The following is a 20,640-nucleotide window of genomic DNA, read 5'->3' as shown; positions in this document are numbered from 1 at the left end:
TAATACCTTTTATTCACTTTACCGTGGAATTAAAATCATTAAAATTATTCAGAGATAGCCGCCATAATTATTGTCCGTAATTAGATCGGATTCTCGTCCTTGCGTCGCTTTCCTCATCACTAAGGGGCGTGACTCCCCCGCTGCATCAATCTCTCAGGTACAATTTCCCCCCATCTGCTGCGATCCTTGATTTCGTGGAGGGAATCGCGGAACTTGATGTGGAAGGTGTGACGTGGAACAGTACGCTTGATTGGCTTGGATTGATTGAAAAAATGTATAGAAGCATCGACGGAAGGAAGTCTGATTGAAAAATACAATAAAATAATTGATAGAAGCCAATATTTTAATAGTTCTGTAGTTAGGGATGAAAAAGAGATGCTATGTCTTGTTCTCGCAACTGAATATTGTTATATCATATAATTTTATTACATTTTCGGTACGGCGTTACCATTATAAAAAGTATTATACTCTCTGTCTACGACAAATTGAAAATGCTTAAGCAGAACAATTTCTGAAAAGCTGTTTTTGCTGATCGGATCAATAATATAAATCTGTATTTTTAATTACACAATAAAAACATCAGACAACACGCGAATGATCCGTGACGTTCAAAATGTAATTTATGTATTTGTTCAGTGTTTTTCGGAACGCAATTAATCGCCATTAATAAAGCAAGAACGATGTATTATATGGTAATATGTATATTGTGTTCATCGAAATGATAATTCGTGCAATAAAATCGAGTTACGTGCTTAGTTTCATAATTTTAGTCTCTATTATTATTCGTATTGTGAATATTTGGAATTCACTTATATTAATTGTCGATTGTATGGTTATTGTTTCGGGCTTAGCTCAAAGCTGTTTATGATTTTTAAAGGTATGCTTAGATTATTAAATTAATAATTACTCTGAAGGATTGAACTTAGCTCTATTGTGGGTATTATCGTTTCGATTTATCTCGTCATTGTTTTCATAAATATTTTTTTATTGTTAGATCTGTGGTTTGTTATTCGTTGTTCGTATTCGCGGGATATTATACTCCGAACATATTATAAAAGTCAAACACAACAATTCCACAATATCTACTTAGTCTGGCCATAAATACTGTTACAATAAAAAATAAAAAATAAACTATTGCAAATAACATTTATTACTTTTACAGTGTGTTAGTTTAATACATAAATATAAAACAATTTAAAGTATAAAAAGCTTATTCGAAGTAGTCTCCATTGGCTGTAATACAGTCCTTTAAACGTTGAGGCCAGTTATCAATAGAAGCACGCACTCTTTCCATAGAGAAAAATTTTCACTGCCAATCGTACGGATTGTTTTAGGGACTCCAAATTATCATGGCGTTTAGAGCAAGCCGTACTCTCTAAAACTGACCATAAATCATAAACCAGCGGATTAAGATCGGGACTAGACGACGGCCAGTCTTCAACTCTGATGAAGTCCGAAACATTCGTTTCCAACCAAGACTGCGTAGACCGAGCTTTATGATCAAGACTCGGCTGGTTGGAAGGACCATTCTTGATTATTGAAGATGGTGTTGTTAAGGGGCTTCATTACCTTCTCAAGAATGGTATCTTGATACACTTGTGCCGATGTTTTGATACCTTTTTCACAAAAGTATGGCTCAGTCACTCCTTCATAGCTAATACCCCACCAAATCATCACTGAAGTCGGATAGTGCCCACGTTGCACTCTGTCGACTGATTGGGAAGCTTCCTTAGAGCTTTGAGCATAAATACGGTCATTTTGTTTGTTAAAATGTTGCTCAATTGTAAAAATTTTCTCATCCCTAAACAAAATTTTTCTATGACCTCACTTTGCGTATCGCTTCAGTAGTTGTTTCGATTTTACCACCTTATTCTCTTTTAAATTAACAGTTAAGAAATGACGACCAGTACCTTTCTTATAGGCTGCAAGTCCTAAGTCATCTTTTAAAATACGCGACATGGTTCTAGGTGCTATCTTCATCTCCCGAGATAAAATCTTTTGCTTTCGGACAGGATTTCTTCGAATTCTTTCCCTTACTGCTTTGACCATCTTTTTCGTACGAATACTACGTGGACGGCCAGATCTTTTTCTGTCACAAGCAGAGGAGGTCTCATTGCACCTATTAATAGCCCGGTACACAAACATTTTGCTAATACCAAGCGTATGGAGAGTTTTAAAAATTGCATTTGGTTCCATACCTACTTTGTGTAATGCAATCACAGCGATTCGGTTATCTTTATCACCCCACTCCATTTTAATATCGCAAAATCTTGTACAATGTATTGGCCCCAAAATGAGAAAACTCAATGAACAATCATATAAAAATGACAGATTCCAAATTCAAATGTAATATTTTGTTTATTTTTAATTGTAACAGTATTTATGGCCAGACTAAGTATTGAATAGGCTCCGAAACTACTGAACCGATTTGAAAAATTCTTTCACTATTTGGAAGCTACTTTATTCCCGAATGACACAGCTTATAATCTTTTTTGAAAAAAAATTAGGGATCCTTACTAAAACTCCAAATATGTGACGCAAGGTGTAAAAAAAATACCTAAAATATTCTTTACATCGCGTGCCCTGCGAAAACTATTGATGATAGAATAAAATAATGTACTACGACTTTGTAGAGCATATAATTATTTACAAAAAGTGTCGCGACAGCATATTTCTAACTATTATAGTTATGCCGGAATAAGTGTTCTTTTACTTAAAAAAATAAAACAACGACAAATATCCATGAAATTTTTGTTGACCCGAGCGGAGCCGGAGCGGGCCGCTAGTTAGTTAATAAAAAGACGTTATGATTAATTGTGGACTTAAAGACACTTTCTCAATCTCAGTGTGATTTTTCTAGCATAATTTTCTTTCAAAGGAAAAATAATATAATCAAATTTGCCACAACATTCCAAAAGCCAATCTCGCTGTTTTCAAAAAACACATATCAAAAATAAACGAAGCGATTAATGAAAACGAGTATCGGTACTAAGTATCATTCATAAAATTATAACGAAGCGCCGGAAATCGTGTATGAACTCGCGAACGCGACATTATTGGCAACGATAGCCTATTTAAAGCTATGAATCAAAATAATAACTGTGAAGTACCATTTTCTGCAGCTGCGTCGGGTTTGTTGGCCTGAGTCTTTTATAGGATTAAAGGATCGAAATCAGGGGTTTTGTATTAAAAAAAAACATAACACAAAACACGTGGACGAGAATATTCAAGTTGTGGTCTTTGGTTTTTTTTTTCTTTCTATCAGGCCTAGAATTCCTCAGTCGAAAGATTCTAGGAATTGAAGTCTATGAAACAGCATTGTCTTTGAACTTCAGTAGCAACTTAATTGTCTATAGTTAGAATAAACTTAGTATTTTTAGAACAAGATTTTATTTTACTTCATCTTGTTTTACTCCGTCAATTAAAAACGGATTTAGATTTTTTACGTTTTATTTTAACGAATGTACTTTCGGTGTAATTCAATAAAATCGGTCTCGTGTTTTCGATTTTTAAATCAAAGTTTATGGAATAATTTGTCATTTAAATTGTAAATAAAATATAATAAAAAAGCCTGTCTTTCCTTATCCTTAACTTTCATTTCAAATGTAGTGTTAATGTTTAGTTAGTTATTAATGCTTATTGTCTAAATGTTAGTAAGAGTTAGTTTTTATTATTGGATATGGACCCTTCCAATTTGTCATTTAAGTTAACGAAATTGTGTGTTTTGCTTTTAATTAAGTAAAATTCTTGAGAATTTAAGTTTTTATTTTATGTAGTAAAACCCGGCTGGGCTCTAGTGACTATCACAAATTTTATGAAATGTTTTCGGTGGATTCTGCAAACATTTCGTCCGTTCAAGCCATGTCCAATTACGATTATGAACACGAAAAAATATTCAGTCAAATTGGTCGAGCGGTTCTTTTGTGATCCTTCGTTATTCATATGGTAATTTATTTTGAATTAGACAGATTAACTTGTAGGCATCACAAACTTGAGACACGAGACCAAAGTTTCAATGTAGTTTCTGATGTAGAACGCATGACTGACTGCACATGACTGCTTCATAGCGGAAATAGGCAAAATTGCGGCACGTATCCTTGCGAGCTCACATCATACGCCTTATCACCGATCATTGAATTAGGAGCGCAAATTTATATTTAGTGGACTCTTCTTTTACTATTTACTAATATTATTTACTATTTACTAAACATAGTATAGAATAGATTCACACAAAACTCAAAGGAACTTGAAGTTAATACAGTGATAATTACATGTCAAATATCAATTAGATTTAATAGCACTGGGCTGCGTTTTGATGATTGCACTGTATTAATATAATTGATTTTCACAGCCCATTCAGCTCGGATTATGTAAATGAATTCAGCTAGTTCATCATTTGTTATAGTGTAATTACGACTAAACTGGGTCACCGAACGGCTCCATTCTAAAATGTAATAACTCCCAAAGACTTTGTTTACTAAGGGTCGATTCGACCAAACAAGAGTAAATCTTATTCTTAGAATAACTCGTCAGTTAATCGAGAGTAAATCAATTTTACGTTTTACCATCTACAATTCTTAGAATAGTGGGCCTATTCGGGAATTGTTACTATACCGCCGTTTCGCACGGAATAACGGAGCTATTCCTAGAATAAAGTAATGGCGTCTGTCAGTCCAACATCTGATTTCTGTCATTTCATAAATATTTATTCTGTTTTAATTTCAAGTCAACGCAATGCACTAAATGATTATTAATAGTCTGAATGCAACGTTTAAACGAAAAAAGATAAAACCACACGACAAAACTTGACAATTCCCTCAAACAAACAAGAAATAAAAATAATACGTTTGACAGCTGGATATCTTACACAACAGCTACTTTTTCACACTAAAATACGGCAAAATCGAGTTGACGATTTGTATGCTCTTACACTATGCCGTTGAACAACAACATTTATTTGCCGGATTTTATTTTTGTTCACCATTCACTCTGCTATTCGCGTATTGTTATTCCTAGCGCAAGTATACGTGGAAAAACGACTATGAATTTACTCGAGATTAAAATCATGGAATAGGTTATTCCTCGTATAGTTACTCGAGTTTAAATTTAAGTTTGGTCGAATCCGCCCTTATTCGCTTTTTTGTATTTATACGTGAACCGTGATGTTGGGCTGTGGATATTGATTCGTCTTTGATCTTATTTACTGGCGCACAATTCATTGTAAAATTCTCCGAACAATATGTTAACCGTATAAAATTCAGCTAATTTACTATTAGAGAATGCGGCTTACAAATACCTATTTGAAGATTTATTTCCATTCTATTGAGCATTTCAGTGTGGAAAGCTTCAGCGGTTTAAAAACAAGTTGTTTGAAGAGTCATCTGTGGGCTCATAGCGTTAGTAGGAAAGAGGTCTAGGGGACGTAGTCCCATGCGCTGGTCCGATCAGATTAAGGCGACTTTGGAATCCAGCATCAATGTCGCTATCCACTGCGCATAGGACAGGAGTGAATGGAGGAACATAGTCCTAACAAAAGTGCTCCGTAAAGATCACGACCCTCAGCACTGAGGAATACGACGCACGGAGGAGCGTTAGTTTTTTTATTTTTTATTTATTTATAACTTCTTATACTAGAAAGTATAAAGGCGGACTTAATGCCATAGGCATTCTCTAACAGTCTACCTTAGGGGAGTGCAGAGATGAAGCTTAGTAGGTGTAGTGTGAAGGGGATATTACTTAAACATATATTATGTGTATATATAACATACATAAAATATAGTACTTAAATAAATACATATACATAAATATATAGATATATATATATATATATATATACATATAAAACATATATAAACAAATATTATCATTTAGATGACTCTGCTAACTCTCTGAGAAACAGTTCTCGAACCTTCGTCTTAAACGCTTCACGTGTAGTGGCCGACCTTATTTTGAGTGGGAGCGCATTCCATAGAAGAATAGACTGAATTGTGAATGAAGAATGTAAAAAGTCAGAACTATGTGGAAGACAGCGAAGAAGAAGATTGTGAGATGAACGAAGATTTCGGCTGTGGTCAGACCCTAAGTATTGAAAGGAATTAGTTAAATAAGCAGGTGGATTTGGGGAGTGCAACAAAGAGTAAAGAGTACTGAGAGCACGCAAGCTACGGCGTTGACGAATGGGGAGCCATTTGAGTTGGGAGCGATAAGAAGATACGTGATCGTATTTCCGAAGATTATAAATAAATCAAATGCAGTTATTGAGAAGCCGGTTAAGTTTATTGAGTAGATCTGCATTCAGGTCAAAGTAGCACACATCACCATAGTCGATCATGGGGAAGACCAAAGTTTGAACGAGCATTGTCTTGGTCTCGGGCGGAAGGAAATTCTTCAGGCGGTAAAGCATACGGAGTGTAAGTGTAACTCGCTGACACACGTTAGTCAACGCAATAAATAAATTGGCATTTTAAGTGGCATTCATTACTGGTGGTAGGACCTCTTGTGAGTCCACACGGATAGGTACCACCGCCTCACCTATTTCTGCCGTGAAGCAGTAATGCGTTTCGGTCTGAAAGGTAGGGTAGCCGTTGTAACTATACTGAGTTCTTAGAACTTATATCTCAAGGTGGGTGGCGCATTTACGTTGTAGGTGTCTATGGTAACCACTTAACAGCAGGTGGCCTGTGAGCTCGTCCACCCAACTAAGAAACAAAAAAAAAGTGGATAAGTGATTGTAAAACATAATTCTAATGTACTGTTATAAATGTGAATTTTTATATGTTTGGATGTTTGTTGTTAAGTAACGCAAAAATAGCTGAATGGCTATAGAGGATGGATTTTAGGAAATATAGTTTTGTAGCCTGGATTAACACATTATTTTATTATGATAAACGACACGACCCGGCAAAGCGAGGTATACCAGCTGTAATAAATACGGCAGCGCGTCCACTGGTTCGTGCTTTTACATACCAACTACAAATCAACTTATTGTTTATGGCCTAGAGAATAACACGACCGACTCTTAATCCGGAGAAATCGTAACCTTTTTCATTATAATTAAAAGTCTTATTTTATACGTTTAAAATCGCATGGCACGTCTAGTATCTTTATAAAAACATAGTTCATATAGATCGTTGGACAGTGAACCATACGTGTATATTGGAATAGGTTCGTTGACATAATAGTCATTACTACTACTGTGCTGTCAGATTCTAGAGAGTTAGGTTTGGTTCTTGGTTTTGGGTTCACGTATTACTTTATTGTATTTATAATTTTCCAAAAAAAAAACGTAATTTATTGTAACTTCTTTTAAAGTGACATCTTCTAATTTTGGTAAGCCATTATCATTTTAAACAACTATATCATCGTTGTAACCTACAAAAAGAAGGAACTTGTAAACATTTAATTACACAGTTATACTTGTTTATCTGTCTAAGTTATCACTTAATTCATGATCTCAAGAAACGTTTTCTTCAACAGATGAATTTCGAAGTAAAGTGGGATGTGAGAACGACGTGTTACACTTGAGCTGCAACCCCCACTCGAGGGTCGCTATTTATTCCGCTCAGTATGGCAGGACGGAGTATGACTCGATACAGTGCCCTCAACCGCGCGGCATGAAAGAAGAAAGTAAGTTTTTTTTACAATTCAATTAATTTTAACATGAATATTTCTATTATTACTACCATAGGCGATATCCATCGGTACGTTGTGTTTTTTTTCCTACCTATGCTGATATCGTTGAGTGGCTATTTCAGCTTCGCCCTAACGTGTGTAGGTGAGCTCACGGGGCTCAAACCGGAGTGTTGCTAACACTGACCCTAGCAAGAGTAGTGCTTCGCAGAATCTACCACTGTTGTGTATTGTCCAGGTTCATGCTGAGATAATTTTAAACGTACCATATGACTTTGCAATGAACTATTTCTCTCGATATTTCCTGAGTGCTACGTACGACATGTCCTTTTCCAAAGGAGGTCTGAAGTAAATCCTCAGCAGTAGCTCCGACGTCTCTGACCTTGTCTAACTAACATCCATTAGCGACAACCTCTCACCATGAGCTGACTAATATCTACCAGCATTTCAAGGAAAAAAATCTGACGATCGTTGGACCCATAACTTTAGTGGAAGCATTGAAATTTCAATGTTTGTTAGCTTCGGTAATCGATTAAAAATCTAACAAAAAAATCAAAATGCCTGTGATAATAACAGGAGCTCAGATAAATTTATTTACTAGATATTTATTTGGCTTATACCACTTTATCTCCTTTCCAGATTTGTGTCTATTTTATTTTGTATGATGTTATTAAAAAGATACGTCGAGTTGTAATAGTAATAAGAAACAGAATTTGGTCCCCACTTGGGTCGGATAGTCTAAAAAGAATTTTAACGGATATCGTACAAAGAGTCAAGAGATTGTGAATGACAAACGACTGAAATATTCACTTGTTTTTTCAATAATCCCGTCTCTTTAGAGTGTTTAGATATATTCCTAATTCCTATTTCGATAATAGATTCAGTCCTCAAAATATAAGGATTATACTTTATAAATAATCTCGTTTCCTTAATAATAGATAGCATAAATAATTTCCTTCATAAATTTAAATGAAATCACTCCATGATCAATCTCGCAAACAACTCCTGTTTTTTAAATCTCTCCCTTCAATTATTCACAATATTTTGAGTGTCAAATGAATATTTATACAGCAGCAGAATTTATTTCAGAGTTAGAAAAGCCAATTTCAAACGCAAAATTTCACGTCAGGCGGAATCACAAATTTAATTTTAACCTGTAAAACAGCCTATGGGGGCTCCTTTATTGAATAATTTATTTGGGCGGGCAGTTGCTAACGTTTTAGTTCGGCCTCGGTAAACATGCTTTCCCATGTTCAGGTTCTAAAAGTGAACCTTCAACCGTTAGCGTATAGTAAATTTAGCGTAAAAATACTTACGGAATAGGCTTATTTGAGCCGCGCGAACAAAATTAACGCTTGTCGATGAACGGGAGATAACCAAACATTGAAATGACTATTAAAATGATTATTAGTTTTTTTTTACTTTAGTATGTTAATATAACAAATATTAAAATACAATTGTCGTATTTCGTCTATAACAATAAAATGTAGACTCTACACTAGTCTACACAAAGAACGCAAACAAAATTATCAAATAGAAATTTTGTTGTCCTTCATAAAAGGAACATTGATGTTAAAATGGTATGAATTTTTTGTTATTTCTTAGAAGGTTGGACGAACTCAATTATGAAAGTATGGGAGTTAAAAAGTGGAATTATATCGCATTATTTAGTGTACTAATCACATCAGAGAATATTTCTATAATATATAATAATATCCAGCATTGTAATTGATCCCAAAAAAAAATATTTCGCGTTCAAAGTCGAATCTATATACTGTATTTTTAATAAAATTAAAGAAATAAACCAAACATCAAATATATTATTAATCTATTGTTACAAAGCTCAAAATACAGCCGTTGAACTTGAAATATTTGGTACATTACAATAACTTCAATAACCTAATCTAGTTGATAGCCTAATAATCACAATATGAAACATGATTATATTTCTTTATTGGTGGTGGTATTGGCGTATTTTGTGTCCGTATGGGTAAATGCCCTAATCCTGTTTATTTTTGCATCGAAGTAATTATGCCGTCCAGTTTTAAGAATAGGACAGTTATCCTTATTGTCGCGGTAACTATATCTTTAAGGCTGGGTAGCCAAATAAATTGTAAGAATTCAAAATATTTAAATCTTCTTTTGACAGCCTGCCTGGAGCCCTATGCCACAGAAAAAGCGATGCGAGAATGCCACGGCAAGAGGAGGTGCGTTCTATCCGCCGACAGCAATATGTTCGGGAATCCTTGCCGACCCGGCAGCAGAACTTATCTCAAAGTGGTTTACACTTGCGGTAAGTGTTTCTACTTTGTCTGCAGACCTTCAAGTTCCACATACCCCACGTGTCTCATAGGCGCGGACACCTCGTGTGAGGTTCGGCCTCTGACCGAAATATAATGTGTTTCTACTATAACCCAAAATGTATCCACTTTATTTCAATTAAAAACTCCAACAAGAAGAATAAGCAATATATTTTAATCCCATAGCTATATGCCCAGTTATGATGATGAGACTTTTAATTAATTTTTATTATAAATTTTCATTTAGTAAAATAATAATGTGTATTTAAAAATGTGTGTGTAATGTAATAATGTATGTAATTTACGCTGAACTAAATTCATGTTAAAGAGTACTTACTTATTTTTAATCTTGTTTTTATTATTTTCAACTTCTTGCACACTGAATGTAAAAGTGCTTATTCCGCATAGTTTGTGTTAGTCACAAAGTCGCACTTAATTTTATTCTTCATGAAAATATAATCGAAAAAGCCATAATTTTCTAGTTTCTACTTCTATCAGAGGTTTCTATCAAAATTTTAATTTTTAAGACTGCCGCATTGATGAAGAAACTTGCGAATGAAATACTAGTCACTACGAATGTAACCCTACTAGTGTTATACTACAATTGGCCTAAAGCTTTTGCACATTTCTATCTTATTATTGCTAGACTAGTTTAGACTAGTGATTGAGCTCACTGTCCATATTAAATTATGTGGTCACCAGATCCCATAGATATCAGATATCACATTGTGTTTTAATTATACAGTACAAAGGTTGTCCCACCCATCAGACCATGATAGACTATTCACAGAAATCGGTAGTATCTATGTGCCTGAGCTTACAAGACGTCCTACCATAATAATGTAAATAATATTTTTTGCTAATTTATTTTTAGTAGATACATTACGTTATTATTACTTATTAACGTAGAAGTCACATGCGAACATTGTGCTAAGTAAGAATTCCTTTATTTTTTTTAAATTGCGCTTTCGTGCAACATTTGGCAACTGGGTTAGTCGTATCGCTTGATATAAGTATACCTCTGCTCCTCCTATAGTTAAGGCCACGACGACTTGTAAGCTTTCATACGCACATAGGTCCTAAGTTCTTATTTTGCCGTAGGTAATCACAGCTGCTATGCAATACATGAAGTCGACGTGGCCTAAAGGATAAGACGTCCGGTGCATTCGTGTGAGCGATGCACCGGTGTTCGAATCCCAGGCGGGTACCAAATTTTCTAATGAAATACGTACTCAACAAATGTTCACGATTGATTTCCACGGTGTAGGAATAGCATAGTGTAATAAAAATCAAACCCGCAAATTTATAATTTGCGTAGCTTTGCGTAATTACTGGTGGTAGGACCTCTTGTGAGACCGCGCGGGTTTGTGCCGACACCCTGCCTATTTCTACCGTGAAGCAGTAATGCGTTTCGGTTTGAAGGGTGAGGCAGCCGTTGTAACTATACTGAGACCTTAGAACTTATATGATTTATATCTCAAGGTGGGTGGCGCATTTACGTTGTAGATGTCTGTGGGCTCCAGTAACGACTTAACACCAGATAGGCTGTGAGCTCGATTAAGCAATTAAAAAATATATATTAAAGATATGAAAAAATAGTGCTCTATTCTAATTTAGTCCCTCGATCCTATATCTACTATAAATAAATCAAAGAATTTTAATTTTGGTTAAATTTTGACCTTAGAACTTATATCTCAGGGTGGGTGACGCATTTGCGTTGTAGATGCCTATGGGCTCCAGTAACCACTTAACACCAGGTGGGCTGTGAGCTCGTCCACCCATCAAAGCAATAAAAAATAAAAAATACAGTTAAAACGTCGACTTCAAAAATGCAACTCCTTCAGTTGACAAATTCAACTAATTAAATTCTTAATCTATAACAAAAGTATAATCGAACATTGTTAGAGAGTTACAAATGTAGTAATAAATTAAAGGAACCCTGTTTGCCTTCAAAATTGAATTTTCTTAATGAAATATTGCTGGCAGATGTTCGTAAATATGATACTGTAGGCTTTGCTTCGTTATTCACTGTAATAGTGTGCTTTCGGCCGTTTTAACCAAAATCCCCGTTTCGTATCTATAAATTGAATCTTTTAGTCATCGTGGCCTAACGGATAAGACGTCCGGTGCATTCGTGTTGAAGCGATGCACCGGTGTTTGAATCCCGCAGGCGGGTACCAATTTTTCTAATGAAATACGTACTCAACAAATATTCATGATTGACTTCCACGGTGAAGGAATAACATCGTGTAATAAAAATGAAACCCGCAAAATTATAACTTGCGTAATTACTGGTGGTAGGACCTCTTGGGAGTCCGCACGGCTAGGTACCACCACCCCGCCTATTTTCCGCCGTGAAGCAGTAATGCGTTTCGGTTCGAAGGGTGGGGTAGCCGTTGTAACTATACTGAGATCTTAGAACTTATATCTCGAGGTGGGTGGCGCATTTACGTTGTAGATGTCTATGGGCTCCAGTAACCACTTAACACCAGGCGGGCTGTGAGCTCGTCCATCCATCTAAGCAATAAAAAAAAAACCTATATATATAAATGAACTGCTGTTCGTTAGTCTCGCTAAAACTCGAGAACGGCTGTACCGATTTGACTAATTTTCGTCTTAAATTATTTGCGGAAGTCATCAGAGAAGATTTAAAAGGTAGATAAATATGAAAATGCTCGGAATTTTCCTTTGATGTGTCCCCCGTCGGACGGATTCCTTTTGTTTGTTTTAAGTTTTATTTTACACAAAAGTTGAGGTCTTTTATTTATCGATTGCGGCACTACGAAGTTTGCCGGGTCATCTAGTTGTTTAATAAATATAGCACGACTTAGCTTCTGCGTGGAAGAGAATCTGAAATTCTTTATTCAATTCGAAAAACAAACATTACAGTCAATTGATATAATTTAAATTTGCGTTTTTCATTTCTTGATAAGATAGATAAGTGGTTACCGGAGCTTATAGACATCTACAACGTAAATGCCGCAACTCACCTTGATACAAGAGTTCTAAGGTCTCAGTTTTAACAGTACAACGACTGCCCCACCCTTCAAAACGAAACGCATCACTACTTCATTCCAGAATTAGGCAGGGTGGTACCTACCCGTGCGGACTCACAAGACGTCCTACCACAAGAGAAAAATCTGTATAAATGATGGTATATATTGTAAACTACTATAGATATTCTACATTATTCTTTTTTTTTTTATTGCTTAGATGGGTGGACGAGCTCACAGCCCACCTGGTGTTAAGTGGTTACTGGAGCCCATAGACATCTACAATGTAAATGCACCACCCACCTTGAGATATAAGTTCTAAAGTCTCAGTATAGTTACAACGGCTGCCCCACCCTTCAAACCGAAACGCATTACTGCTTCAGGGCAGAAATAGGCAGGGTGGTGGTATCTACCCGTGCGGATTCACAAGAGGTCCTACCACCAGTGATTCGTGATTCTCGTGTTAAATCAAAATACGAAATTGCAATAGAATGCATGACACGAGAATTTCAATTGAATAAGATAACCTAGTTGGTAAGCTTATGTATGTGCTTATCATTTAGTCCTCTCTCCGTTATAACTAATTTAAATTAATTGTTTCTATTCGAATATACCTAATTGAAACTACAATTTTTTTATCTTATTTTTTTTTGCCCTTGTAGACAGACGCATCAAAAAGTTAATGTATCATATTTAAGATGTCTCTGATTTTAAATACCAGCAGTTAATCCAATAAAATAAAATAAAAAATTTACATATCAACGCTTCTCATGCAAAATAATATTACCTAAACGCTAAAAGTATTTCGTTGCGCTTGAAAAAATTCTTCCGCGTCCTGGCATCCTGAAACCTTGTTGTAAAATCTAGAACATTCTATTAGGGACAGCCTTCGCGTAATAAACTTCATATTTTCACACTTTATTAAAGTCCGGAACATTTACCCCGACTATAAAATGTTTTATGAATGTGATATAACGTCCTAAAATGTTTACATAAAGTTTATGTAAAATACTCTTTATGCCGTCAATTATGACTATATTATAGGAATGAGAATTTTATTAAACTTGAAATTGATATTTTTTTAAATAATACTAACTTTATTACTAAGTAATAATAATTTAAAATAAATAAATTTAATTTTACTTAATATTTTATTTTTTTAACGTTTTTTTTTTCAATGTAGCAATAGAAATCATTATTTATGTTTAATTTCAATTTCATTGATTACACGCATTGAAAAAAAATGAAAGTGTAGTAAAATTCCTAACATCCGTGGCCGTAATATGTAAGATTTATAGTATCCATCTATGGCACAATATATTAATATCAAATTTTAAAGGCATTTACTAATTAAAAAATGTCCTTCACTAGTCTAATCCGGATTCACAAACGACCTTACGACGAATAAAATCGTAAATTAAAAACCAATAATGATTAATTATGATTACTTTTTTTTCCTGTGTCCCAAATTTTACGACACCTATAAGGGAAGAAATGGGGTGGTGCAATTCTAGGCGGACAGTCTGCCGTCAACAAAAATTATTATTGAAGTTTTTTTTTTTTTTTTATTGCTTAGATAGGTGGACGAGCTCACAGCCCACCTGATGTTAAGTGGTTACTGGAGCCCATGGACATCTACAACGTAAATGCGCCACCCACCTTGAGATATAAGTTCTAAGATCTCAGTATAGTTACAACGGCTGCCCCACCCTTCAAACCGAAACGCATAACTGCTTCACGGCAGAAATAGGCAGGGCGGTGGTACCTACCCGCGCGGACTCACAAGAGGTCCTACCACCAGTAATTATATGTTTCCCAATATATCGAATAAAATACGTATCAATTACATGTTCACTAATGATTTCCATGGTTAACGTATAACATAGTGTAATAAAATCCAAATAACATAATCCAAACCCATATCCTAATCCAAACCCACATAAATTTTAATTTGCGTAATTGCTAGGGGATAGGGGGTCATACGAGCCTACGATTAGGTACTAGGACCACCAGTCATTTTAAGGAATAGGCAAGAGATCAGTATCGACATGTAAAATATGTAAAGAGTATTTTAAGTCAGACTTTTAAAATTTAAACGTGTGTAGTAAGTACATATTTATCTATATATTAATACGTGAAGCAAAAACTTTGTATCCCTTTTTACGAGAACTGCGCGGACGGAGGAGTATGAAATTTTCCACACTTATAGAGAATATAGAGAAGAAGTACACAATGCTAATGTTTTTTTAAAATAATGCATAAAAGATACATTAAATCAATAAAGAAAACATTACACACACTACATACCATGTATGTGACGCACACTCGCATGCATACTATTTATTGTCAAACTTTTGTTCTTGATGTCTGTTGTCAAATTGAGAATAGATTAAATATTGTTTGTCTTTGTTAATATTTTTTATAATGTAGTCTTGGCGAAATTTGTGATTATAGAAGTATAAAATACAATCATAATAGTGTACAAATTACAATTCCAATTAATTATAGTCGAATTTCGACTACTGAGGGACCTCTAGTATAACATTAGTACCTATGTATTTAGTTCGAAGTGATAACGTTAAAATATTAAACTGAAAATGTTTATCATGAAAGAAACATGAAAATTTACGATGACGTAAAAGACGAGCGCTATTCGCGTGCTTTAAAACTTATAACAAGTCTTAGACTAAATTCAGGAATGCAATCCAGAACCAGAACATTATAAGGACCGCTGATTTAAATACATTACAATATGACGATGATGTTATTTACATTACATCACATTAACTCAACAATATTACGTGTACACGGTTACTGATTACACATTTACAATCTTAGTAGAATTGCAAAAGACTAACTGTTAAATGGCCACAAAGTCTCGAATATAATAAGAATTGATTTAAAATTTAACCTAAATTAAAATTCTTTGATTTATTTAAAGTAGATGTAGGATCGAGGGACTTCATTAGAATAGAGGACTATTTCTTCATATCTTTAATAAATAAAAAAATGCTTTGATGAGTGGACGAGCTCACAGCCTACCTGGTTTTAAGTGGTTACTGGAGCCCATAGACATCTACAACGTAAATGCGCTCCACCTTGAGATATAAATCATATAAGTTCTAAGGTCTCAGTATAGTTACAGCGGCTGCCCCACCCTTCAAACCGAAACACATTACTGCTTCACGGCAAAAAAGGCAGGGTACCTACCCGTGCGGACTCACAAGTGGTCCTACCACCAGTGAACATTCCTAATCTTAAGTACAAATATATAAATTCTAAATGTTTCATATGACAACTCTCTTTTTCTGATATCGCTGTTACACTTTTCGTATTGCGGTGTTGCCTTTATCGAAATTATGTTAATCACATAGTTATACAGATATAAATACCACTCGAACTACCACGATCATAAACACACAGTAATACACATATTCACACTCGAAAGTCTGGGATACGCTTCACTTTGGTAGGCAGCGGCTTGGCTCTGCCCCTGGCATTGCTGAAGTCCATGGGCGACGGTAACCACTCACCATTAGGTGGGCCGTATGCTCGTCTGCCTACAAGGGCAATACAAAAAATTTTTTTTTTTTTTTGCTTTGAATATTGACATCCCTGTCTTTTCTGTCTAATTGGGTGTTGGAAGCGATAATGCAATTTTATGAAATATTATATTAGTGAACGTATTATTATTCAAAATGTATTGTAATTATTTTCAGATAATTAAATATAGCAGCGTTGTGTACTGCTGCTTTACAAACTGTACAAAGTTTCTAGTCAATCGGTTTTTCTGAGAAGCGGGAATAAACAAATAAATTCACTTTTTTTTAATATAATTAATTTTAGAAAATGTAATAATATGTAATAAAATTTAATAAGTAAAATGTAAAATTCAATAATATGGAATAAAATTTAATAAGATGTGCTATTTTTATCAGAGAAAAATCACTTTACAATAATGTAAACACAACCGTCGTTGTGCACAATAAGGTTGAAAATTCAAAATAAATGATCATTACCTACCGACTTTAGAGTTCTGACGAGCACCAGCTTTTTTTTTTACAAAATTAAGTATGTATGCTTACCCTGCACGCCCCATTCTACCTATTTCTGATGATGAGCACCTAGCATTCTAAAGCGTAAAACAATCCACTATTAAAATAATAGCTATTATTCCAATACAATCCAAACTTCATATTTTAAATTGTGTTTTTGTGGTAGGTACTATTTGAGTGGACATGTTCAACTGACTCAGCCTCATGGACAATATAACTAATTAAAATGAAGCCGCTATCCCTGAGATACGATATCCAAGATCCAATTATATTTCATAGTAGCTATGTGATAAACGACTACTTCACGACAAAAAAATATATAAAAAGAGTTCACGATATACTATATCGCCAGTGTAGTCTAGATTTTCTTTCTACTTTTATCAAAAGCTTTTACTCCAATATTCTCAAGGCACTTTTTGTTTGACGAATAATTCTTTGAGACCTTATAAAATTTGTACATAGGCAGATTTTTTGTGAAACAGTACTGAGTTTTATTGGCGTCTATAATAAATCTCAGTAATAAAAGTATATACAAATTAAGGAGTCGTATGACTGAAGCCTAGATCCATTCTAATTTATTATCCGGTTGAATGCTGCAAATCGCTTCCAAGATAAAGTACGTATTAGCTAATGTTACATAATTTCGATTTTGTTGTTTCATTGTAGCTTTATTTTCGGGAGTTGAGCGTAGTTAATACTACTAGAGGTCTTGCAGTAGTCGAAATTCGACTATAATTAATTGGAATTGTAAATTTGTACACTATTATGATTGTATTTTATACTTCTATAATCACAAATTTTGCCAAGACTACACTATAAAAAATATTATCAAAACAAACAATATGTAATCTATTCTCAATTTGACAACAGACGTCAAGAACAAAAGATTGACAATAAATAGTATACATACGTGTGTGCGTCAAATATATGGTATGTAGTGTGTGTAATGTTTTCTTTATTGATTTAATGTATCTTTTATGCATTATTTTAAAAACATATTAGCATTGTGCACTTCTTCTCTACATTCTCTATAGTGTGGAAAATTTCATACTCCTCCGTCCGCGCAATTTTCGTAAAAAGGGATACAAAGTTTTTGCTTCACGTATTAATATATAGAGATGACAGTGAAAACGTTTACTAATACAATAAGCTTATCAACGCGTCTGTATCCTGTAACAACGGTGTGATTGAGATTTAAACGCATTCCATCTAATAATTGTGCATTTAGGATGCGAATATCACTAATCTCCGAAATGCGAAAGTTGCAACGATTTAGATGATAAATGCCCCTTTCTAGTGAAAAATGCCTAATACGCAAATTTTGAAACTATAAATCTGAAAATTTTATAATTGAAAAGAATTTTTCAGACCCCATCGCATGAAATATATACTGCACACAAGACAATACCCGCATAGTTTATCCGTAGAGATGCGTAGACTTATAAATAACCACTACATAATAATGGAATAGACAAAAGGGTGCGTAACTCTTTTTTTTAATGGACTCACCCAATACCAATTCGTGAATGACTTCCTCGGCGAAGCACAAGCAAATCGGATAAGATATTTACGTAAACTATGACACACATTTTTCTAATGAAATACGTACTCAACAAATGTTCACGATTGACTTCCACCGTGAAGGAATAACATCGTGTAATAAAAATCAAACCCGCAAAATTATAATTTGCGTAATTACTGGTGGTAGGACCTCTTATGAGTCCGCGCGGGTGGGTACCACCACACTGCCTATTTCTGCCGTGAAGCAGTAATGCGTTTCGGTTTGAAGGGTGGGGCAGCCGTTGTAACTATACTTGAGACCTTAGAACTTATATCTCAAGGTGGGTGGCGCATTTACGTTGTAGATGTCTATGGGCTCCAGTAACCACTTAACACCAGGTGGGCTGTGAGCTCGTCCACCAATCTAAGCAATAAAAAATAAAAACACACACACACACACATACACACGTCTAAGCGACAATTTCCCTACATAGAAAATTTTATAACTAATCTAATCCGAAAGTTTAACTCGAATAAAATGTATTTTATTAAAACTTGTTCGACAACTATTTTTGTTACAAAAATTCTCACTTAAATAATAAATTATATCGTTGTTTTCACAACATTAAGCGCGTTTACGCTTGAAAAGTTTGCGAGCTGATAATAATTGTTTCAATAGTTTTAATTCGATTTGGTATTTTGTGGAAAAACAACGTTTGAAAATTACGGAGAAACTGCTATTTTTTTAAGTAAGTAAACACAGATTAGTTTTATTTTAATTAGCTTAGATGGACTAACGGGCACACGGCCCATTTGATTTTAAGCGGTTAGCGAATGCTTCTTTGAGAGTAAACGTCAAAGGGAAAATATTTTACGATACGGATGAAATTGCTCGGTAAACTGAAAACGCGAATGTTATTGTCTGGAACTTTTATGTATTTACATATGTATGCAACTTAATCTTGAAAATGTCGTTAGTGCGATTCAGGCTCGATTTTGAAGGATAAGACGTCCGGTGCATTCGTATGTAGCGATGCAACGGTGTTCGAATCCCGCAGGCGGGTACCAATTTTTCTAATGAAATACTTACTCAAAAAATGTTCAAGATTGACTTCCACGGTGAAGGAATAACATCGTGTCATAAAAATCAAAACTCGCAAAATTATAATTTGCGTAATTACTGGTGGTAGGACCTCTTTTGAGTCCGCACGGGTAGGTACCACCTAGGAACTTATATCTCAAGGTAGGAACTTATATCTCAAGGTAGGTGGCGTATTAACATTGTAGATGTCTATGGCCTCCAGTAACCACTTAACACCGGGTGGGCTGTGAGCTCGTCCACCCATCTAAGCAATAAAAAAAGGCATTTGTGGAATATATTTTCTTCTATGACAGCTGTTTTATGTAGCTACCGGCTATACCTTTGGTCACTTTGAACGGTAAGGTTGAAGAATCGGAAGAACCGTAAGGCACAACCGATATACGATACTGGTTGTGCCTTACTTCAAATCAAAATGCTTTACTCCAAATCGAAATGATTTACAACTTCACGGCATGTGCGATTCTAAAAAATGGTGGACCAACCAGGGCAAACCCATTATTGCTATTTATTCCCTATCCCAAAATATATTCTTAGCTTATTCGAATTCGCGATTCCCATTTCAAATTACTTGTGATGGATAGACTCGCTCATGGAGCCTCATTGAAGTGGTTAATGAAATCAATAAAGACCACGTCCTTAATGACGTCACTCACCTTGAATAAGTCTGTATCCGTGGAAGCGTGCCGTAATTCGCTCGATTTCACAACGTCAGCTTAGTCTGCGAACTAGATCTCCGCGTTCAATTGATCCGGATCCGGGAATGTATCAAGATAATTTGAATTTAAAATACGTATTCTTAATCCGGTCATTTTCGGCTTTGAATTCGTTTTCCTGATTTGAATCGTTTGAGTTTTATTATTTGCTTAGCTAATTTAGGCAGGACGTATTATAAATAGCATATCACTAGATAGTATAAAACAAAGTCGCTTTCTTTGTCCCTATATCTGTCTGTCCCTATGTATGCTTAAATCTTTAAAACTACGCAACGGATTTTGATGCAGCTTTTTTTAATAGATAGAGTGATTGAAGAGGAAGGTTTACATGTATAATAACATCCATTA

The 20,640-nt window shown here is 34.9% G+C and overlaps 1 protein-coding gene across 3 annotated transcripts in view; it reads left to right on the top strand.

Moving 5' to 3' along the window:
• LOC101739666 (protein eva-1) overlaps positions 1-20,640 on the top strand; it is a 106,899-nt gene that overhangs the window by 70,795 nt on the left and 15,464 nt on the right. For all 3 annotated transcript variants that reach the window (XM_021347816.3, XM_012691013.4, XM_062673299.1), the window contains exons 5-6: positions 7,477-7,626; positions 9,779-9,922. In XM_021347816.3, the coding sequence (XP_021203491.2) occupies positions 7,477-7,626; positions 9,779-9,922 (294 nt within the window). The remainder of the gene's footprint in view (positions 1-7,476; positions 7,627-9,778; positions 9,923-20,640) is intronic.

Source organism: Bombyx mori, chromosome 17, assembly GCF_030269925.1.
Source record: "Bombyx mori chromosome 17, ASM3026992v2".
Lineage (NCBI taxonomy): Eukaryota > Metazoa > Arthropoda > Insecta > Lepidoptera > Bombycidae > Bombyx > Bombyx mori.
The sequence above is the reverse complement of the archived record's forward strand: the minus strand, read 5'-3'. Positions and strand labels throughout refer to the sequence as shown.